Consider the following 22,144-nt stretch of genomic DNA (forward strand, 5'->3'; position numbering starts at 1 on the left):
GCTGTTTTTGTTTCTGAAAAGGGGCCGACCAGATAGGCAGACATTCAACAAAGCCATTTCTCGTAGCCACAAAAATAGCCAATCAGGAGCCAGCATCTCTCAACCAACATTTCCCTCATATCATATATATATCACACCTATTCAATGCCGCAAATAGAGAACTTCTGAAAGCAAATGGGAGTTCAATATAATTAACATGGTCACTCATGCCAGCTAGATATTATTTTTTATAAAATAAATTATGCAAAACCACCTACATTTAAACATTCTGATTAAATGTACCGGGCTGTTCAAAAAATGTATACACACTTTAAAACAGAATAGCTGCTATATTATATCCGAGCATTACAAAAATTCAAAAGGAAACGTTACAACACAGGTACAGTTTCTTTGTGCAATTACAATGACTGTTCAAACTACAAACCACCAGCTTCCAAACACTTTTGAGCACCATGCTCTACATTCCTGGTGACATCTTCCAGAGTAGCCACATGGACTGCTTTAAAACCATTTCAATTTCATCGCACAGTTCCACTGGTAACCGTAGTTTCTTACTATACACTACGTTCCTGATAGTCCCCCACAAGTAAAACTCTAGAGATAAAATAGGCTAATGTAGGGGATACTTAATCGGCTCCTTCGTCCTCGCCAACGTCCCGATACTGTGTTCCCGGGATAGGCGTGTACAACTGCAAGAAAGTACGGCAGGTCGCCATCTTGTTGAAAAAGAAATGGATCATCACCAAACAAAGTCCTAATAAATGATAAAATTAACATGTACATCATCTTCCTGCCCAGTACCTTGGAAAAAGAACGATCCAATTAGTTAACTTGATGATAGGCAACAGCAGACATGGAGTACTGGAGCACTGATGATTTGTTTGACATCAATATGTGGATTTTCGGGGGTTCAGTATATATACTTATGCCAGTTGATCGTGCCATTTAATTTAAACTGTCTCATCACACCACATCATTTTACAAGTACAATTAACATGCTCTTCCATCTGTACAAGGAAATATTAACAAAACTGAATTCTTCTGTCTTGGGTTGTCCTTAATCAACGAGTGAAAGAGCTATGGAACATAAACTTTCCATTTTGCTCTATGCAAAATACGGACTCACTCATATTTCACGTGAACACTGTTATGTTGATTTATGTGGTAAGCGTGTAAATGCATCTAACATCTGAACAGACGACACATTTTCACGATTCAGTTCTATATTCCTACCTGTATTGCCGTTCCATTATACAGACATTCTCTAACATCAATTTCCATTTCAGAATGCTTTCTTCAAATGATAGCCATACTTGCACCATCACTGCATTTTTTCAACTGGGTACATAGTATTGCTTTGATTAACATTAATGCTATCTGCCGTTGTTGCTGAACGACAGACCTACACGTTGAACTCGTATTGAAGTGTATCGCACGTATAACATGTTTTACAGTGTGTATCCATTTTTTTAACAGGCTGCTATAATAAAAGATCAAACATTGCATTACAATTGTTAGACACACTACAATGCATTGTTTACGAAATATGCAGAAAAAATGCATTTTTATCTATAATTAATAAAATTATCTATAATAATTAAAAGAATAATTTATTTATCGCACCTACTTACTTAAAGCACTTCAAACTATTATGGATTATTCCAGGACACATGCATAAACTAAAATGCATGAATGTTACACTTGGTAAGGCACATCAAAACTTATTGAATAACTAAAACAACATACAATAAACCGAACCAATGTTAGTGAAAATGTGCTGTTCTAATGTAATGAAAAATTAATACATATACACAATTTACATAAACATACACAAGCAAATGAAATATGATTCAGTGTCTATAGAATTCTCTGATGCGTGAGTTGTGCTTAATACATGCATATATGTTGTAATTCTACGATGTGTTAATAGATAACATTGAGAAACTTATATTACGTATGCATGTGATGGAAATAACGCAGACATCTGCTTGGTACTACTAAGGAAAAAGTGAATGACCAGATTGTGGGATCCGAACCCAGGGCTTCTGCAGCCAAAACATTAACCGTTCATCTGCGTTGTTCAGTTTAGATTACACACCTAAACACATAATCTAGTACAGTACACGGTTTTGTCGAAAAGTCACTTATTGTCAAGAAATACACTAAAACAAACCACCTATGCCACTGTATAGTAAGGAAATAAATAATTTCACGTACCTTGTGCACTATTGTTTGATTTTATCTTTTCCCTTATATTTCATTCGCTTTAATTCTGTGAGGTTCATCGGACGGTCTCATATTATTAAGAATTAATTCGAGAAGTAATTCACATGTTGGTTGTTTGGTCTCTTCCTCATCAATATTTCAGTGGATGTACTTCTAAAAATATACTGAAAAATTCCTTTTTTGTAATTGATTATTGAAGATTGCAGGAATTTTGAATGATTTTTAGAAGTATATCAGAGACCGAACAACCAACATGTGACTTACTTCCCGATTTAATTCTTTATAAGGTGAGACCCTCCGATGAAGCTCGCACAATTAAGAGTGAAATAAAAAAAAGAAAGGATAAAATTAAACAGTGCTTGCATAAGGTACGTGAAATTATTTATTTTCTTATTATATATAATTTGCGTAAATAATATAAAAATTAATATACTATACCACTGAATTAGGTAAAGAATTACAGAAAAGACGAGGTCTTAAGAGCACAGACTATTTGACTAGGTCATGGTGTCTACTACTGCACAGAAATATAACTTCCTTACATGTTCTTAACCTAGGAACAAAAGTGAAATGTTTTTATTGATAAAAACGGTGCAGCTAAGGAATTCACGGACTGGGTGGCGTAGTGGTTAACGCATCGGCACGGTATGCCGAAGGTCACGGGTTCAGTTACTCTCGGTCCAGTCAGTCACCTTTTTACTTTTTGTGTGTTATTAAATTCATGTTGTTGAATAGTTTGAAATGGATTTTGAAACACAGTACCTACCTCACACTGGGAATTTTAAAATGTCACTTCGCTTAAAATGCGTTTCCCGAGCAGGATATACAGTTCAAATTTATGCAAAAGTAGAGTACAACAGGAATCTCTTAAGTTAGACACATGAAACTTGATGCATGTATAAACTCCTCGCTATAATACGAGGATGATTCAGAAAGTAATGCCTCCAAGCCCACTACTTGGCCAGTAATGTTGAAAAATTTTTTAACTGTTCATCATTAATGCAATGATGTTTAAGCTATAGAATGTCACTTGTTTCACCTTTCTATCTCTTCTAGTTTCAGAGTAGTGCAGCAATCTATGGCATCCAGTGGTGACGAACTGTTGAAACAGCGGGCCGTCACTGAATTTCTGACTACGGAAGGTTGTGCACCCAGGAACATTCATTCCCAACGACGAGTCGTGGATACGCCATTACGAGACGGAAACGAAGCGTCAGTCGATGGAGTACCGCCACACGTCCTCTCCTCCGTCAAAAAATTCAAATTTGTCCCATCTGCTGGCAAAGTATTGTTGACCCCTCTCCTGAGATTGGAATGGTGGCATGCATACTGCATTTCTGTGAAACAGTCAGACAATAAACCCATATCACTACATTAACACCCTAAAGCGACTGCGAGCCTGATTGCAACACACTCGCAAAGATGAACAGGCAATACTGCACCACGACAATGCTCGCTAGCACACAAGCCACAAAACTCAGGAAGCACTGCAGCGCTTGAGGTTAACAGACGTTCTGCCTCATCCTACCTATAGTCCGGATCTTGAGACCTGCGACTTTTGGCTCTTCCCCAAACTTGAGCACCATCTTAAGGGCCAACGCTACAGTTGTAACGCGGAAGTGGAAGCAGCAGTTTGGAAATGGTATCGCCAACAGCTATCACAATTCGTCGAAAGCATGAAAAACCTTGTTTCGCGTTGGCGTAAATGTGTTGCCCGTAATCGGGACAATGTTCAAAAATGATGCTACCATTTGTAGCTGACATTGCAAGCTTTCCACTGACACCTGTTTCGTTTGTATCTGTCAAACACAAATAAAGGTATCACCTTGGAGGAATTACTTTCTGAATCACCGTCGTATTTAGACATATGTCCCAGCGTTTTCGAAACGTCTGCTTCTATGGAAGGAAAGAGAAGAGATAATTTCTATAATATTTAATTTCCATCTTGTATTCAGAAAATTACATAAATAAGGAAATGCTTGAAATATTTAAAATGAATTTTTGAAATAATTCAAATAATTCAGAGTCGTTTTCTATTAGATTTCGACTTAAATGCGCATCACAAGGGAAAATAGGGGTCCGAAATATATTCTTCTCCCGTGAAGACTGAGCATTCGATTTAATTTCAAACACCGACGATTCAATGCAGTGATTTTTGGTTAAATTCTGATAAATTTAATTATATTAATTACTGTGAAATTTCTCGAATTAAAAGTAGAATGAATATATCATTTCCAGTCTGAAAGTAGAATGAATATTATATATATAGACAGGGTGTTAATGAACTATACCGACAAACTGTAAGAGGTGATTCCTCACATCAAAATAAGAGAAAAAGTTTGTATGACCTGTGGGGGAAAGTGCATAGTTTCAGAGCTAGGGGTGTTCAAAATCGCGAAAAAGCCAAATTTCAAGAGGCCCTATTTCGAATTCGAGAAACAATGGATGGTGTTCCTTATTAGCTGAAGGAAGTCATGCATACGCAGTTCAAAATTGCACATTTCATTAATGGTCAATGGGCGCACAGAGTATTCCCTGCAGGGTGAAATTCCCAGATGATTCAAAGTAAACAAAGGATAAGTTTTGATAGCAGTGAACGCGGAATTCTTTGGCGTGATGTTCGAAGTGTTAAGGATCGTCAGCAGCACGATCTCTCGTACTCCGGAAAACGCAAGCTGCGATGTTTTCTTTCACGCTTGTAAGTGAAGAAAATGTGAAATATACTGTGACGAAATACATCGCATCACACGTTATTCGGAACACAAAAAACATGGACCTAGGACTTCTCTCGGAAGCATTGGATGTCTATTGTTGTCAAGGCTTACCTCCTGCCTACTCTGGACCCTCCTTGAAATCAGGGTATATCTGAAAACTCTATTGACAGCATATCTGAGAATTACATCTTGTAGTGAATACCCTGTAGACCCATTGAAAATTGATGAAATATGCACTTTTGGATTGTGTATGCATGGCTTCCTTTACGCTGATAACAACCATCCACAGTTTCTGGAATTTGAAATAGGGCCTGTTGAAATTTAGCTTTCTCGCGATTTTGGACAGTCCTAGGTCTGAAATTATGTACTTTTCGCCATAGGTTCATACGAACTTTTTCTCTTATTTTGATGTGAGGAATCACCTTTTACAGTTTATCGGTATAGTTCATTAACACCCTGTATATATATATGTGTAAAACTCTTTGACATGCAAAAACATTAACAAGTCTTTAACAGTGAATTAAAAAAAAAAAAAAAATACGATCAGGGTGTCGACATAAATAAGCAGCCTGGCGTAATTTTGCTTCCTTTAAAATGGATGTCCTACAAGATATTTACGATTTTCTATTAACATTCAAAAAGTAAGCATATGGAAAGAAAACATGCAAGTTGATATATAATACATGCAGAGTTCACGTAACAGAATGTACCTAATCATAGGACAGTATTCAGTAAAGAATGAATCATTTCAAGAACAAAATATTTTGTTAATGTCAAAACAGATTTATATTTGCAACCAAGGGTGGCGATTAGGGAGGACAAGAGGGGGCAGTTGCCCCGCCCCTCAGTTTTTAAAGTGATCCCTTAATGTATATAGTTTTAATTGGATATGTAAAGTTTTTGTATGTATTACTAATTAATAGAAAAAATGGTGAAATAATATGGCCATGTAATATTTGTCGTTGCGTAAGAACGTATTGGTTATGTGTCTTCCCATGGAGTTAAGAAAGCCACAGGAATTGCCTTTTAATTGCAATTCAAAGCAATTAATATTGAAATTAGGTATTTCTTTAAATGTCGTAACATGTGTGAAATTAAGAAATATAAGTTGTTCATTAATTCCCAATATCAATATAACTTCTACAAAACAAGCCTCATTATTCATTACTATGATTAATATTATCCTTTCTATATATTCGATTTGCAAAATTGTTATTAAATAATCTGATCATACAATTTTCCAGACAGAATTTTATGATGTTCATGAGCAAGTAATCAAATATCTTCTTGCACTTTCGTCGTTTAAGAGTACAAAGGGCTAGTACCTATTTGTGTTGCTCTTGTCAATTTACTTAACAAAATATGAAATATGATATACAGTATTTTAACTGTAAAACAAAGTATCCTATTAATTATAAACCTTTCGTCAAACAAAGTGTTAGAAACAACCAGGAAAACTGACATTGATATATAAATATTCAGATCATGTATTACACTCCCACTTTTAACGTCCAATCGCCGCCACTGTCTACAACTGTAGTCCACGGCTTCTGATGAAGTTAAGCATCGTCTATCAAGTAAGTCAGAATATGCAACAAAATATTTTATCCCTGAATCAGCCTAGCTAGGATTTGAAAATGAAATGAAATGAAATCTTTAAGTTTTACGTCCCACGCTTATGCCGGTTAGGCTAAAGGAGACGGTGATAATGAGAAATGAGTGAAATGGTGGAATGAAGAAAGTGGGAGGAAACGGGAGAACCCCGAGAAAACCCACGAGCACGGTGTTTGTCCACCACAAAGTCCACACGGCGCGAGCTGGGATCGAACCAGGAACCCCAAGCACCGGAGGTGAACGCTCTACCACTGAGCCACCGCGCCCCCCTAGCTAGGATTTGAATTCATTTCGAGTGTACATCAGAAAATAACCTTGGACGTGCAAGGTAACTACTTCTAATATAACGGAGAGCATTTGTGAGAAGTATTAACTCTAGTTATAATTGTAATTTGTACTATTTCTCTCAAACATTACGGACAACGTTTGTGAGAAAGTGCTAACTTCAGTTACGATGGTAATTTATACTTTTTAAAATATCTTTTTTGTTAATATAATGTACAACATTTGTGAGAAAGTGCTAACTTCAGTTACGATGTTTAAACTGCTATTAAGATTTTACTATATTGTTACACGATATGGTTCGACAGTATTCGTACAACAATAGGTTCTCTGTCTAATTTCAGTCATGATAGACGTCTTTAGTCATACACAGTATTTCCGTTAAAATTACCAATATTTGTTTACCTGAAATTCTGGAGCTTCTTCAATATCTTTCATCTTTAATCGGCGATCCTGAATTACCAAGTCAGGCGCTTTCTAAATATCTAGTGTGGTGGCAGATTTTGGTCGATCACTTTCCGGGTCATATTACAAGGTTTAACGTTCATATTTCAACTCATAAGTTCACTTAGCAATTGTAAAAACTGACAAAACTGAGTACTTGGAATATTTATATACTTCAGTTGTCTTCATAATTTTTTTCGCGAGATATCTAATGACCGTTCAGTGATCGAAATTTGTCATTTTACAAAACAAACACGCGTACTGCAATTGCGCATCAATGAAATATAACTTCTGTTGCTGTTTGCTGATCCAGATAATACAAAGGTGTCATAGCAGAAGATTGCCCATAATAATAATATACTCGGTTTGCAATTAGTGCTGTTAAGTGAGGATCATTCCGAGTACTCTTCACATGACCCTCATCTGTATCTTCTAATTAGAAAAAGATTTCGTCATGCAGCAATATAACTTAAGATACTGAAATGAATATACTTCTATTTTTGTCTGTTATAAAATAATAGAGTCGTTGCTTTAGAATACTCATTTCAGAGACAAGTGTTGGTAGTGAAGTTGAACTCGGTTACAGCAACATAAGTTCCTGCGACATCTCGTCTGTTGCATCAAATATTCAGTGGGATTAACTACTAATTCCTAACAAGGCAAGTGATTTTATACCACTCTTACAACGTCATTTATAAATTTATCGAACTCGTATATAGTAGGAAAAAAAACAAACAAAAAAATAAATAAAAAGGATAAAAGTAATATATGTACTATACATAGGTAGATTTAATTGAGTGGTTAAATACTTAACCGTAGTAGTACAATAAGGAAAGGGTCAATTTTGCCCCCCCCCCCCCCCCCAAAAGAATAAAGTTTTCTAAAAGCTCTTAATTTTTTACATTGTTCGTTTGAATATAACGTTCACTTTCGCTAGTTTTATATCATATCTATTTTATTATTTATAAAAACATAGAAATGTAAACGATGTCATATATATATTTGGTCTAGGAATTAATTCGTGCGGGTGGACAAGAGATGGCGCAACGAACGGAGCGTCCCACAGTTCCGTGTATCCACACATGTGTTGCAAACCCCTGTCATCGCGTATCGTTCGTAGTATAGGGCAGTGGATTAAAGCGTCAACAACACCAGTTTGTAGTTAAGTGAACATGGCGCAATTTGTGCCTGATAAAGTGTTTTTGCGGGGTGTCCTGCTGCATTACTTTAACATGCAGAAAAGTGCGACTGAAAGCCATCGTATTTTGGTGGAAGTGTATGGTGACCATGCTCTAGCTGAGCGAACGTGTCAGAAGTGGTTTGCACGGTTTAGAAGTGGTGATTTCGGCTTGGCAGACCAAGAGCGAGCTGGACAGCCAAAAAAATTTCAAGACGAAGAATTGACAGCATTGCTCGAGCAGGATTCGTGTCAAACGCAGGAACAACTTGCAGCAGCATTAGGCGTTGATCAAACAACAGTCTCCAAACGCTTGAAAGCCATGTGATCGATTCAAAAGATGTCACATTGGGTTCCACATGAATTGAAAGACAGAGACGTTGAAAGACGAAAAACCATTTGCGAATTGCTGCTTCAACGACAGCGCAGAAAGGGGTTTCTGCATCGAATTATTACGGATGATGAGAAGTGGATCCGTTACGAGAACCCTAAACGAAAAAAGGCCTGGGTGAAACCAGGTGAACCAGGTCCATCACAACCAAAACGAGATATTCACTGTGCAAAGGTTATGCTGTGCATATGGTGGGATATGAAAGGTGTGGTGTATTATGAGCTGCTGCAACCGGGTGAAACTATGAATGGAGAACGTTATCGACGACAATTAATGCGTTTGAAGCAAGCTCTGGCCAGAACACGACCAGAATGGGAGAACAGACATGATAAACTTATTGTTCAACATGATAACGCTCGCCCACATGACGCAAAACCGGTCAAAACCTATTTAGAAAATGTCGGATGGGAAGTTTTACCCCACCCGCCGTATTCACCAGACGTTGCTCCTTCGGACTACTACTTGTTCGATTGCATGAACAACGATTTGATTGGACAGCGGTTTACTTCTTCAGAAGATATCGAAACATGGGTCTCTGACTGGATCGCTTCCAAGGATGAGGACTTCTTTCGCCACGGAATCCGTACATTGCCTGACAGATGGGCGAAAGTGGTGGCTAGCGATGGACAATATTTTTCTTAAGGTATTTATGTATTTTGTGTTTGTACTACAGCTTCAATGTGTGCGTACCAACCGCACGAATTAATTCCTAGACCAAATACAACCATTTATTACGATATTATGGTAAAGGTATTCTGCCATTATTGGCAGGTCATTTGTCATAACTGAGAAGCTTCTATGCTCCACGGTTTTCAGCGAAGCTCTTCGTCTTCACGTACGATTTTTATGTTTTGATATTGTCCATCAATTAGCCTCCTTCCCCCTCCCTCTTTCCCCTGCCACGGAACCCTCTAGCACGTCCCTCATGATACACTTCTTTCCTAGCCAATGTTCCAACCAGTTTCTTTCTCTTTTCAATAATGTCTAAAATTGTTCTTTTCTCCCCTACAATTTCTAGCACCCTTTCATTCGTTTTCCGCTCTACCTAGCTGTTTCCATTTTTTCCACACCCACATTTCCAAAGCTTCCAGTCGTATTTTTAAAAATCATTTTTGCGTAATGTAAATGTTTCTGACCCATACAATACAATACTCCACACGAAGCATTTTATAAGTCTTTTTCTCAACTCTTTATTTAAGATTCCACAAAAGAGACTTTTCTTCCTCCTAAAGGCTTCTTTCGCCATTTCTATTCCTGCTTTTATTTCACGTTTGCCCTTCATATCACCACTAACAATATTATCCAGATATCGAAAACTAGTCACCTGTTCTATTTTCTTCCCTCCTAATTCTATATTTGACACCGACCCCTTCGTTCCAATCACCATAGCTTTTGTCTTTCTAACATGTATTTTCTTCTCATATTCTTCACAATCCTTCCTGAAGTTTACTAAAATCTTATTGATTTTCTTTTCAGTTTCCGTACCAAGTGCCATATCATCTTCAAACGTATACACATAATCATTCTACCTCCTACCGAAATGCCGCCTTCATTATGCAAGTTCTTTTTCACTATCTCTTGTAGATAGATGTTAAATAACGTTGGTGAGAGAAAGCATCCCTGTTGATCTCCCCTTCCAACTGCACTCTCCTCTGTCATTTCCTCTCCTATTCAAACACTTACTTGGTTCATATATAAGTTTCTTACGAGTCCTCGATTTTCCCATTTCAATCCAACTTTCTTTAGAACTGCCAACAATTCCCAATTCACTTGGTCGAAATTCTTTTCTAGATGAATGAATACATCTTTCCCTTTACCCCTTTTTTCTATAAATCTTTCACCGATCACCCTTAATAAACCAATTGCATCTCTTTTACCCTTACCTCTCCTGAATCCGAATTGTTCCTCCTCAACTTTTTTTATTTGTTCTTCCATACAACCTTCTGTTCAGTATTAGAAGCAAATTTTTTGTTGCATGCGATATGAGACTAATAGTTCTATGATCCTCAGATCTCTCTGGATTCGATTTCTTAGCCATCAGTATCATGATCATCTTCACGAAGTCTTTTGGCCATTCTCCTGTTTCATACATTTCATTGCATAGTCGGAACAATTCTTTCTTTCCCTTGTCTCCTATATTCTTAATGAATTCGGTTGGTACATTACCTATCCTGGTTGCCTTTCCATTCCTAATTTCGAATACAGCTTTTTCACCCTCTCCCGAAGAATACAAAACCCTTTATAAACCTCACGTACTTCAATTTCTACTTCAACATCTCCCTCTTCTCACGTAAGTCCTAAACTTATTCTTTCCATCTTCCTAAGACTTCTCTTCCCTCGTTGACTACATCCCCATTTCTTATTTTCTACTGCCATCCTAATACCTCATTGTTTCCTTTGGAGTTCCACCTCTTTGTTCATTTCCTTATATTTCTTATTCCTTTTATAAAATCTTTTCTTGCTCTGTATATTTCCTTTCGTAACTTGTTGTTTAACTTCCTGTACACCTTTTTTGCTCCCTTCTGTATCAATCTGTTTCCACGTCTTCCTTTTCTTCATTTTCTACAACATGGTTTCTTAACTGTTTTGTGCTTGCGGTTACTACTACTTCTTCTGCAGCGTGTTGTATGTAAAGTATAATATGCTCGCACTCTCTTTACTACCCGCACCTACCCTTTCCTCGTTTGAGTATTTTTGTTTAAATTTGCAAAGAAAAGATTTCTTACTTCCTCATTTTTCAACTTTTCAATATTCAACATCTTGTTGAATACTTTTCTTCTGCCTACATTTTTCAGTTGAATATCCATTTCGCCCAGCAAAATGTTATGACCAGAGAAAATGTCAGCCCCGGGAAAGGTCTTCGCGTTCTACAAGCTATTCCGATACCTTTCCCGAATCATAACATAGTCTAACTGATATCTTCGGCCGTCTATTGAGGATTTACATGTATATAATCTCCTGCGCTGACTGAACAAGTGTTTCCAAATATTAGTGTATTTTGTCTACAGAAATTGTCCAGTTCCTCCTCCCTTAAATTTATTTTCCCTAAACCATATTCACCTACGACACTACCTTTGTTTTTCTCCCACACCTACACTGAAATCTCCCATTACAATTACGCTTGTATCCTTCTTCACCCTGTAATTTCTTCTATTTTTTCATAATTTTGCTGTACTTCTTGAGTTGTATGCAAAATAGTTGGTGCGTATGTCTGTATCACCAATAGCTCCTTCTTTTTTTCCTTTAAGTCTTAACATTATAACTCTATCATCAACAAATTCCATTCTTACTATCTTCTCTTTTAAACGCTTACCAAGAATTACTCCCATAATCATTATGACTGCCCTTTTCATTACCCGAGTAAAACATTCTATATCCTTCGGTGTTCAACACCCCATTACCTTTGCATCTAACTTTACAAATTCCTACTAAATGTAGATTATATTGTTTTATTTCCTCTTTTAAGATTTTCTAATTAATCTTCCTGTAATTAGTTTAATTTAAATAATAACGTAAGTCAACAGATATAGTGTAACAATCACTCGAAAAAGAGGCGCGGGCAAATTTGATCCCCTTCCCCCTTGATACTACACGTAACATATGGAATTGGTACTTCTAGGGTTAATTATTTCCAATCTTGTATGTCTGACACTGATCTTACACATCTCGATTACAACGACATGAATTTATAACACTTTTTTTTTTTTTTTTTTTTTTTAGGTCCCTTTGCTGTAGTTATAACATTGTATTATTACTCCTATTCTAGTGAATATACTACGAAAAGGGTCTACGTAAAAATCATATTGTTTTGTTAGAAAGCTAATGCAATTGCCCGTGTTAATTAGTTGTAGTAAAGTAATGTCTAGAGAATTAGTCAGGTTCCACTTGGGGTGCATAAATTCTCTGATTTCCAGATTTTCCAGATCACGATTTACAAATTTCCATGAATATATACACAATGTACAAAAAAGCATATATATTTTTCTCGACAAGAGGGTTCCTCTTCCTCATCCACTATGCATATACAGTCATTGACAAAAGTTCTTCCCGTCTGATGAAATTAGTTTCGTAAATAACTTCAGAATGGAAGGACAATTTGAATAAGTTTTCAGTAAATTCAAAAGAATGCAATTTTCTGTACGTTTTAGCCATATTACCGTTGTACGTTCCAGCCATACCCCCCGCTAATCCCAACAAATTTTATCAAACAGAAAGAACTTTTGTCGCTGACTGTATAATATATAATGGGTGAATAGGTAGAAAATTTTTTGAAAAAACAAACTTATTTTATAAAATACCTACTACCAAATAACCGGGTAAGGCAAAAAGAGAAATTAGTTTTGAGAAGTAAAACCTCGTACCTAAAATTCGTTGACTTTTCCAGGACTTTTTTACAAGTAAGCCGAATTCCCTGACTTTTCTAGGTTTACCAGGTCGGTGGGAATCCTGCTAGTAAGAAGCCTGGATTTTCGTTAAAGAAAAAAGCTACATTAAAACTTGAATTTCATTCTACAATTCTTGGCAGAAATATCAGCGTGCATAACAACAATATATTCAGCAAATTACGCAACAAAGTGTGAAATTATTCTACTAATTTTCGAAATATTCCAAGAAAACAAGGTGAGCATACCACTGAAGATCATTCATATATTCATAAAGAAAGCACTATTCATACATTGCATCCAGTAACACTACACATGCAAGAACAGAATGTTTTTGTATTAATAGGGTGTTTTAAGGCAGTGATTCTCAACGATTTTTGATTAACGAAACACTTGACTGAGCCGTCCACGACATAGCGACACATTTAGGCTACGTAGTGTACTGTACTGTATATATAAAACTCGAAAGCCTCTAGGGGGCCACGGTAGCTTAGTGGTAGAGCGTTCACCTCTGGTGCATGGGGTCCTTGGTTCGATCCCAGCTCATGCCAAGTGAACTTTGTGGTGGACAAACACAGTGTGGGTGGATTTTCTCGGGGTTCTCCCGTTTCCTCTCACTTTCTTCATTCCACCATTTCATTCATTTCCCATCATCACCGTCTCCTTTGGCCTAGCCGGCATAATCGTGGGACGTAAAACTGAAAGATTTAATTTTTTTTTCGAAGGCCTCTATGGGGCCGCAGTGGTTCAGTGGTAGAGCGCTCACTTCTGGTACATGAGGTCTCTGGTTCGATCCTAGCTCGTGTTAAATGGTCTTTATGATGGACGAACACGGTGCGCGTGTGTTTTCTCGTAATTATTCCGTTTCGTCCCACTTTCTTTTTTCCATTTCATTCATCATTATCATCATCACCGCCTTCCGTGGTCTCAGTGCAGAAATTTAATTTTCCACAAGCTTCAAAATTTATTTTAATTTATTATTAAATTCTAAAATTTAGGGACATACCACGTGTTGCTTCGCGACACGCCTGTTGGGAATCACTACTTTAAGGAATTATTCACCATTGTTTCTACAAATAGGAGCTAACTGTAAAATCGTAAAGTGCTTCTTGTTGGACATCCACAAAATACAACCTTTATTGCTCGTAACAGTTCTCCTAAATCTTACCTCTTCCCACATTCTTCTTTCCATACTCTACTGAATTTCTGCAAAAAACAACACAAGAAATCAGCCACTCAAACGAACGATATTTTCAGCCTTTCAAACGAACATTTAGTAATACAACTTTGAACCCTAAATGCAACGGGATAGGATCGCAAACTTTTTTTTTTTTTCTACGGCGGTTGATTCAATAATTCTCTAATTATTTATTTTTACTATGCTAAAATAATGAAATATAAAATTTACAATAAAGAAATTAAAAACCACTCCTTTATAAAATGTTAAGCCAGAGTGGAAATTTGTATTTTCTCTCAAAGGTAATGAAAGAAAACTAAAAGATTTTTGAAGATGACTTTACCTCGGGTACTATGTAAGGTACAACTCTGTTACAAGACTGTTATTTCTGCTTCGGTATATACGGAAACAACTTTTAAAAATGATTATTTTTTTTTTAGTTATACTATATGTCACAACTTGGTATACATTTGCTCCTATTATGAGGAATATGATGGAAGATTGCTGAATTTCACGAAATTAAATCCGATCCAGTTGATTACAGGCGCCTTCTTACAGTACAAGGAAGTATCCACAGATTATGGTAAGATCAGTTTCGGGAAACAGGTTGTCTGTGTAAGGAACGAACAAATAGCTGGATCGTTCTATATACCCCCCTTCCCACACACACACACACACACACACATATATATATATTTAAATACAACGTACAAAACATTCATACAATCATATGAAAATGTTTGTATATATATATATATAAAAAATGTTATTCAACTCGCATGTCACTCTGGCTTGAATTTCAATTAAGTCGTAGTAGCGTTGTTCCTTCATGTGAAGTTTGATTTTGGAGAATACAGAGTGTCACTCGGAACCGAATCAGGTGAATATGGAAGGGGGGTTGAAAACTAGCACTTCTTTTTGCTAGAAACTGTACTAGCACTGTTTTCTTTTCATCAAAACATTTCGGACAATGTCTTAAACACTTTCAGAGATATTCAGCTCTTCTGCGATAGCTCTGCATGAGACGACAGTTGGTTTTCAGAAAATCACGAATTTTTTCAACGTTTTTGATGCCCGAACTTGGGCACGTCCCGTTCGGTAATCGTCCTCGAGCGACAACCTTTATGAACGCGACTTAAACGATTATCACCGTAAGCCTGTTTATAGACTTGAATGACAACTCGAATACTCAGTAAAACGAGAAATCAAATCACGCTTGTTGCTCTATTGCGATTTCGTGACACAACAACGTTCACCCACGACGGTCATATGTGTACTACTTAACACTGACCACAGACAAAGGATATACAGACCGCAAACTTCCAATATGTGCAATTGAAATCAGTTTGTATCGTCTGCACAGCGAAAGAGCCAATCAGCGCTCGGGTGGACGGCACGATGTATCGTACCAGGTGAGATAGCGCTGCCATCGGTCTGTGAACGTGACGTCATGGGTTGTCATATTAACCAGCGGATTGTTTTCGTACACAATAGCAAAGCACACACTACTCTTTCCTACACCACGTGCTAACCGAGAGCGTTACTTTCAAAATTTCCACTTAGGTGACGACAGATCGACTGGTTAGTTCCGTCGTCGTTGGTGCGGAGGCGCTACTGTACCCGAAGTTTCCAGTTTGCCGCGGAGTTTGCGGTCTGTATATCCTTTGTCTGTGACACTGACAGTTCATAACTGACTGACCGAAAATATATTTTATTTAAGTTGATTCAAGCTGCTCCGTAGTTACAGTGCTGATGTCGCCTATATGGATGGAAGAAAACTAGTCTTGGAACTTTTTGGACAGACAGCGTGTATCTGGATTGCTGTAGCACGCTTATTTGAGCTACACTTGATCTAAACCACAAACAGGGAAGTTAAATAATATTAATGTCATTTTACCGTTCCAAATAACCACAACACAGAACACAAAAAATTCTGAGACCATCTTACATATTGGAAATAACAAAGAAACACACTGATTAGGTTTTCGTAAATCATGTTAACAGCTGAGAAATCTGTTATCATGGTATAAGATGAAATACTGCTCAGTTCTAAATAACACAACCAAAACTCTGCCACTGTATTCATAAAACTTTCTTAAGAACGCCTTTTACTTTTTTTTTTTAAAAAAAGAGAATTTAAGAAAAAAGGAAACACGGGAGATACTTTACTTACAATGGTTCTTACGGCATATAAATGAATGCAAGCCGTAACTATCAATACGTACCTGGTGTGTAAGTGATCTTTTCAGAAGGGTTAAGTGACGTGTTTTCTGTAGCTCGGATTTCCGTCTGATTGGAAGGGCCTGGTGGTGGAGGCATGCTAAATACAGTGTTGGGCTGAGGCTGAGACGTCACTGCTGGGTCGACTTCTGGAGGCGCTTGACCGCCCTCGTCGTCACTATAATCTTCCTGTTTGTAACAAAAGACATAGAGTAAATACATTTCTTTTATCACTACCACAAAGAAACTGTTTATACTAGGTAGAATAATAAAGTAATACAATGATTACGAACGTTATTCGAATTACACTTCTAGACTAGGAGGATGAACGATACTCTTGTCTATAGGAAAGTCATGCAGGAATCTCGGTAACTTTTATACTATATGGTTTATGAATGCAAAATTCCTGGATGTGAAGTTTAAAGTTTTGTTCTGGCTGCACTACTCAACGGTGACCACGTCGTTTGTACAGAAAAAAAGGCACAGTAAAGTCTTGCATTTTGATGCGGAGAAAGTTCCAAATAATGTATGAGATATGTTCAAAAAGTATCAAACCTTTAGCTGGCAAAAATACAATAATTGATTTGGAAATCCGAAACACTAATCTCCTTCAAAGTAGTCTCCTTGGTAATGCACACACTTCTCCCAGCGCTCCCGCCATTGTTGGAAACACTTTTCGAAGGCAGTTTTTGGAATGCTGAGCAACCGTGCCGTCGCATTCCACATGATGTCTTCTTTTGAGCCAAATCGGGTTCCTTTTAATGGCATTTTCAGCTTAGGAATAACCAAAAGTCACAAGGAGCCATGTAGGGTGAGTACGGATCCTGACAACACACAGAATGTTGTGTTTAGCAATGAAAGCCTGAATCAGAATTCTCGGACACACTCCTCGTGCCCAAATTCTCGTTCAAAATTGAATGTACACTCATGTCCAAAATTATTGTCGCATGTCTATAAATATGTTTTTGTAGGATTATCATTTAATAACGAATTCACCCGGTATTTCTTATAATGATAGTATGTGTATAATCGGCAAAGATAAGTATGTGGCAACTTTCATGTCAAAAGAGCAGTAAACAAGAACAATAAAACGAAAATAAAACTTACTTGTCCATTTAACAACATTTTGTTTTACTCATTCTAATTTTCGCATTTATAATTCTTTTCTATGAAATTTACCACAAATATACATCTCCCGATTATACACATAGTATCAGTATTAAAAGTACCCTGCAAAATCATTATCAAATTATATTCTTACAAGGAGACAGTTATAGATATGCGACAATCATTTTGGACATGAGTGTACCTATCTGATTGAATGGTTTCCGCTTGAGTATCGCCATGTTTTTGCCAAAATTTGATGCAATATCGCTGCTTAAGTTTTTCAGTTATTTTACAAAAAACTGAAATTCGATGACCGCCCATTACATGTCTTCACTCACTGACCGACTGCCAACGACTGATGCTTTCTGCGGGCGGGAAAACAAATCACGACTGAGCATGAGCGTCCTCTCTACATCTACACTGAAGAAAGTCTTCATTGGTTTAAGCGGAAAAAAATAAAATTCGATACTCTTTGAACATACTTCATGTGGAAAACCACCTCGGAAGACAAATATCAAGAGCCGAGATGAAAATTTCAAGGCTACGAGATGTGTCAGATCTACCACCCAATGGAAGGCCAGGAACGAGTGGCAATGTGATACAAACGGTGCAGGCAAGCGTGGAATGAAAGCTTAAACGAAGATCCTTGGAAATGGGAATGCCGAGGTCAACGTTATATAAGATCACAAGAAGGTAAAAGCCTGACCACAGTAGTTAAAATTTGTATACGTAAAATTTGTATATATGATAGACGGACACTAATATGAGAATGAATTTTGTGAATCAATGTTTACAAGGTCGTTTACACGGTGACGGTGATCTGTCTCGGGAGTTAGATGACACCATGTTTTAAGCACAAACACAACTGCCGAATCTGGAGGGATGGAAATCCATATGAGTTCGAGACCCATAAGCAGGGTACTCCTAAAGTCAATGAGTGGTGTAAAATTTCAATCGACTACATCTTTGGTAATTTTTTCTTCGAGGAATTCGGAGTAAATGGCGACAGCTAATATGGACATGCTACAGACATGCACACAGTTTATGAAAACACATCTAACTTTCGGCCCGGTTTCTATGAAGACAAGTCTTTTCATCAGTGTGTCAGTCCCTACTATCGAGGCAGTGTGTCAGTCCCTACTGTAATAATTATCGAGGCATTTCTCTTCTGTCAACATCCTATAAAATCCTTTCAAATATTCTATTAGCAAGATTGACCCCATACGCAGATGAAATTATTGGAGATTATCAGTGCGGATTTAGACGAAATCCATCAACTATCGACCAAATATTTACCATTTGCTAAATATTCGAAAAAAAGTGGGAATACAATACCCCGGTACATCAACTATTTATTGATCTTAGAAAGGCGTACGACTCGGTTAGGAGAGAAACATTATACAACGTTCTTACAGAACTTGGAATACCGAGAAAGCTAATTAGATTAATTAAGATATGTTTAAATGAACCCCAAAGTAAAGTCCAGGTAGGAAAATTTTTGTCCACGAGCTTTCACGTCGAAAATGGCCTGAAAAAAGGAGATGCGTTGTCGCCATTATTATTTAACTTTGTGCTGGAATACGCTATAAGGAAAATCAAGGATAGCAACCAGGGCCTAGAGCTGAACGATATTCACCAGGTTATGGCATACACTGATGATGTAAATTTAATAGGGGATGATAGGAGAACAATAGAAAGAAATGCAGAGGTCTTATTAAACGCTTGCAGGGACATGGGTTTAGAAGTAAATGCAGATAAAACTAAATACATGGAAGTGCGTCGGGACCGGAATACAGCAAATTATGGATGCGTTAAAATATTAAATAATACTTTTGATAAAGTTGATACTTTCGGACCCAAAAGGAACGGGAATGGGGAATGGCTGAAACTTCATAACGAAGAACTACATAATTTATACGGTTTACCCAACATTGTTAGGGTCGTCAAGTCTAGGAGGCTTAGGTGGGAGGGTCATGTAGCTAGAATGGAAGAAAGTAGAGCTTTCAAAGTCTTGACTGGAAGACCAATCAGAAAACGACCATTAGGAGGACCTAGGCGCAGATGAGAGAACAATATTAAGATGAATCTCGCAGAGATTGGTATACAAAGTAGAAACTGGATGCAGTTAGCTAAGGATAGAATTCATTGGAGAGCTTTTGTGAACGCGGCATTGAACCTCCGGGTTCCATAGGCCATAGAGTTAGTTAGTTAGTCAGTCCCTACTTGTTCTGATTTCTCTTTGTCAGTATTTTAAAACAATCTCACTTTTTAACTTTTGAAGACCCGCCAACTCCACTGGAAAGCTAGGGGTATCTCAAGGAAATTGTTAACTTTCACATTTACGTCTACATGGGTATGTTAAATCTTTGCCTTTTATTATTATTATTATTATTATTATTATTATTATTATTATTATTATTATTATTATTATTATTATTATTATTATTATTATTATCTTCCTTAACACAAACTTTGGGACAACTTGGGTAATGGGGACCAATTGTCGACCTGGACTTAATGGGCATCATCCGACTCGTAGTGACAAGCAAATCAGTAATTTATATGACATTTTGCTGAAAATTTAAATTTTACCCGGGAAATTAGTAAACATTTCCAGGGTAAAAATTTAATTTTCGGCAAAATGCCATACCAATTGTTGATGTACTAGTGAAAACGAACTGAATTATACCCATCATGTCGCAATGGCCAACTGGTCTTTATTGTCCAAAATCCCGAATTTTTACTAATTTCCCCGGTAAAAAAATTAATTTTCGGGAAAAAATGCCATACCAATTAGTGATTTATTTGTTAATACGAATCGAATGATAACCATCACGTCCCAGTCGACAACTGATCCCCATTGTCCAAGTTGTCCCCAAACTTTTATTTTCATTTATTTGATTCTGACTATAGTTATTCCCATACTTATCTGTCTTTTGTGATGTGTCGGTATTACTTTGGGAGTTTTGGTAGAGTTACCATATTTTCAAATGCCACAATGTGGACACACTTCAACCTGGTTAACTCTATTTAGAATGTACTGTCCTCCAAACCTACAATCAAGGGGGGGGGGGCTAGGAAGCTGATCGTCCTGAATTTCTCTTCCCCCAAGACACAATGCGATATGATGGGGTAAATTGATGCAAAATATACACATTAAATATTTGTTTATTCTGAATTTATTTTAATCCTTTTAAGAAAATACAAGGTTAAGAAATGGGGTACACAGATAGAACGACTGACAGATAGGGAGACCACCGACCTTTTTACACATATTTCTTGGTAATTCCTCAATGACATCATAAACAAAATGTAGCGAGTGGAATTGAATGACGGTATGTGTAGTAAGCGGAAGGGCCCGAAACACACGGATTTAGAAAAAGCCGATGTTAGAAAAGTTTTTTTTAAAAGTCAAAACTCGCTAATTCTGCCTAAAGTTAGAACGTTCTTTTGTGTGAGTAATGTCTAGGATCTAGCAAGTGAAAACAGATTGACAACTCAAGCCAGAGAAGATATGTTTTTTTCAAGCTAGCGTTCTTGTATTTTTTGTTTTTCAGTTACTAGACCATAGAAACAAAAGTATAATTGATTCTTAGGTTGAATTGGTGCTACTGTCGAACACGGAACCAGAAATTGGCAAAAATTTTTGAAGAACTTGGATACTTTAGCAAGAAATAATGCAACTGAACTCTAGTTGTGCAGGTTGATATGACTAACAATGCATGATTTAGGGAAGGTTTTTGAAGAACTTGGATACTTTAGCAAGAAATAATGCAACTGAACTCTAGTTGTGCAGGTTGATATGACTAACAATGCATGATTTAGGGAAGGTTTTATAATAGTATGCTCTCCTTACTTTTCGTAAAATAAATAGCAGTGGAGTCTTTACATACTCTTGTTTGCACGTCCAATATTCTTTTATATGCTAGTTCATTTCTGTGTACTTTTACTTTCGAGTGACGACAGGACAGATGAAACTATTTTGTATGATGATCGCGACAATAATCGAATTCAAAATTTCAACAAATTTACACCTTCCAATGCTCGTACATGAAGATTTTTTTTTTTTTTTTTTTTTTTGTCTGTTAATTTATCCTTTCGTTCGTCCTGACGCATATACGTTCGCCTAGAGGCCATACTGTTTAACGTAAACAGGCAGAATTTTAAACTTAAGTTTTTATAGGATTCTCTAGAAGCATTTTTCGAATTCTGGAGACTGAAGGTTAAAATTTGCTATTTTTTTCGAATCTAGGAGGCTCAGCAACCAGAATGGAAGAAAGTAGGAACGCTTTCAAAGTTTTAACTGTTTTGAAAAACGACCATTAGGAAGACCTAGATGCAAATAGGAGAACAGTATTGAGATGGATCTCACAGAAATAGGAATACGAAGTAGAAACTGGATCCAGCTGG

At 37.0% G+C, this 22,144-nt stretch overlaps 1 protein-coding gene across 3 annotated transcripts in view; it reads right to left on the reverse strand.

Moving 5' to 3' along the window:
• Csp (Cysteine string protein) overlaps window positions 1–22,144 on the reverse strand; it is a 149,230-nt gene that overhangs the window by 12,882 nt on the left and 114,204 nt on the right. For 2 of the 3 annotated variants that reach the window (XM_081765898.1, XM_081765895.1), the window contains one exon: window positions 16,633–16,816. In XM_081765898.1, the coding sequence (XP_081622024.1) occupies window positions 16,633–16,816 (184 nt within the window). Of the gene's footprint in view, window positions 1–14,398; window positions 14,437–16,632; window positions 16,817–22,144 lie in introns of all 3 variants that reach the window. The other variant, XM_081765897.1, reaches the window with a different exon arrangement.

Source organism: Thermobia domestica, chromosome 7 (genome assembly GCF_964235325.1).
Source record: "Thermobia domestica chromosome 7, izTheDome1.hap1.1, whole genome shotgun sequence".
NCBI lineage: Eukaryota > Metazoa > Arthropoda > Insecta > Zygentoma > Lepismatidae > Thermobia > Thermobia domestica.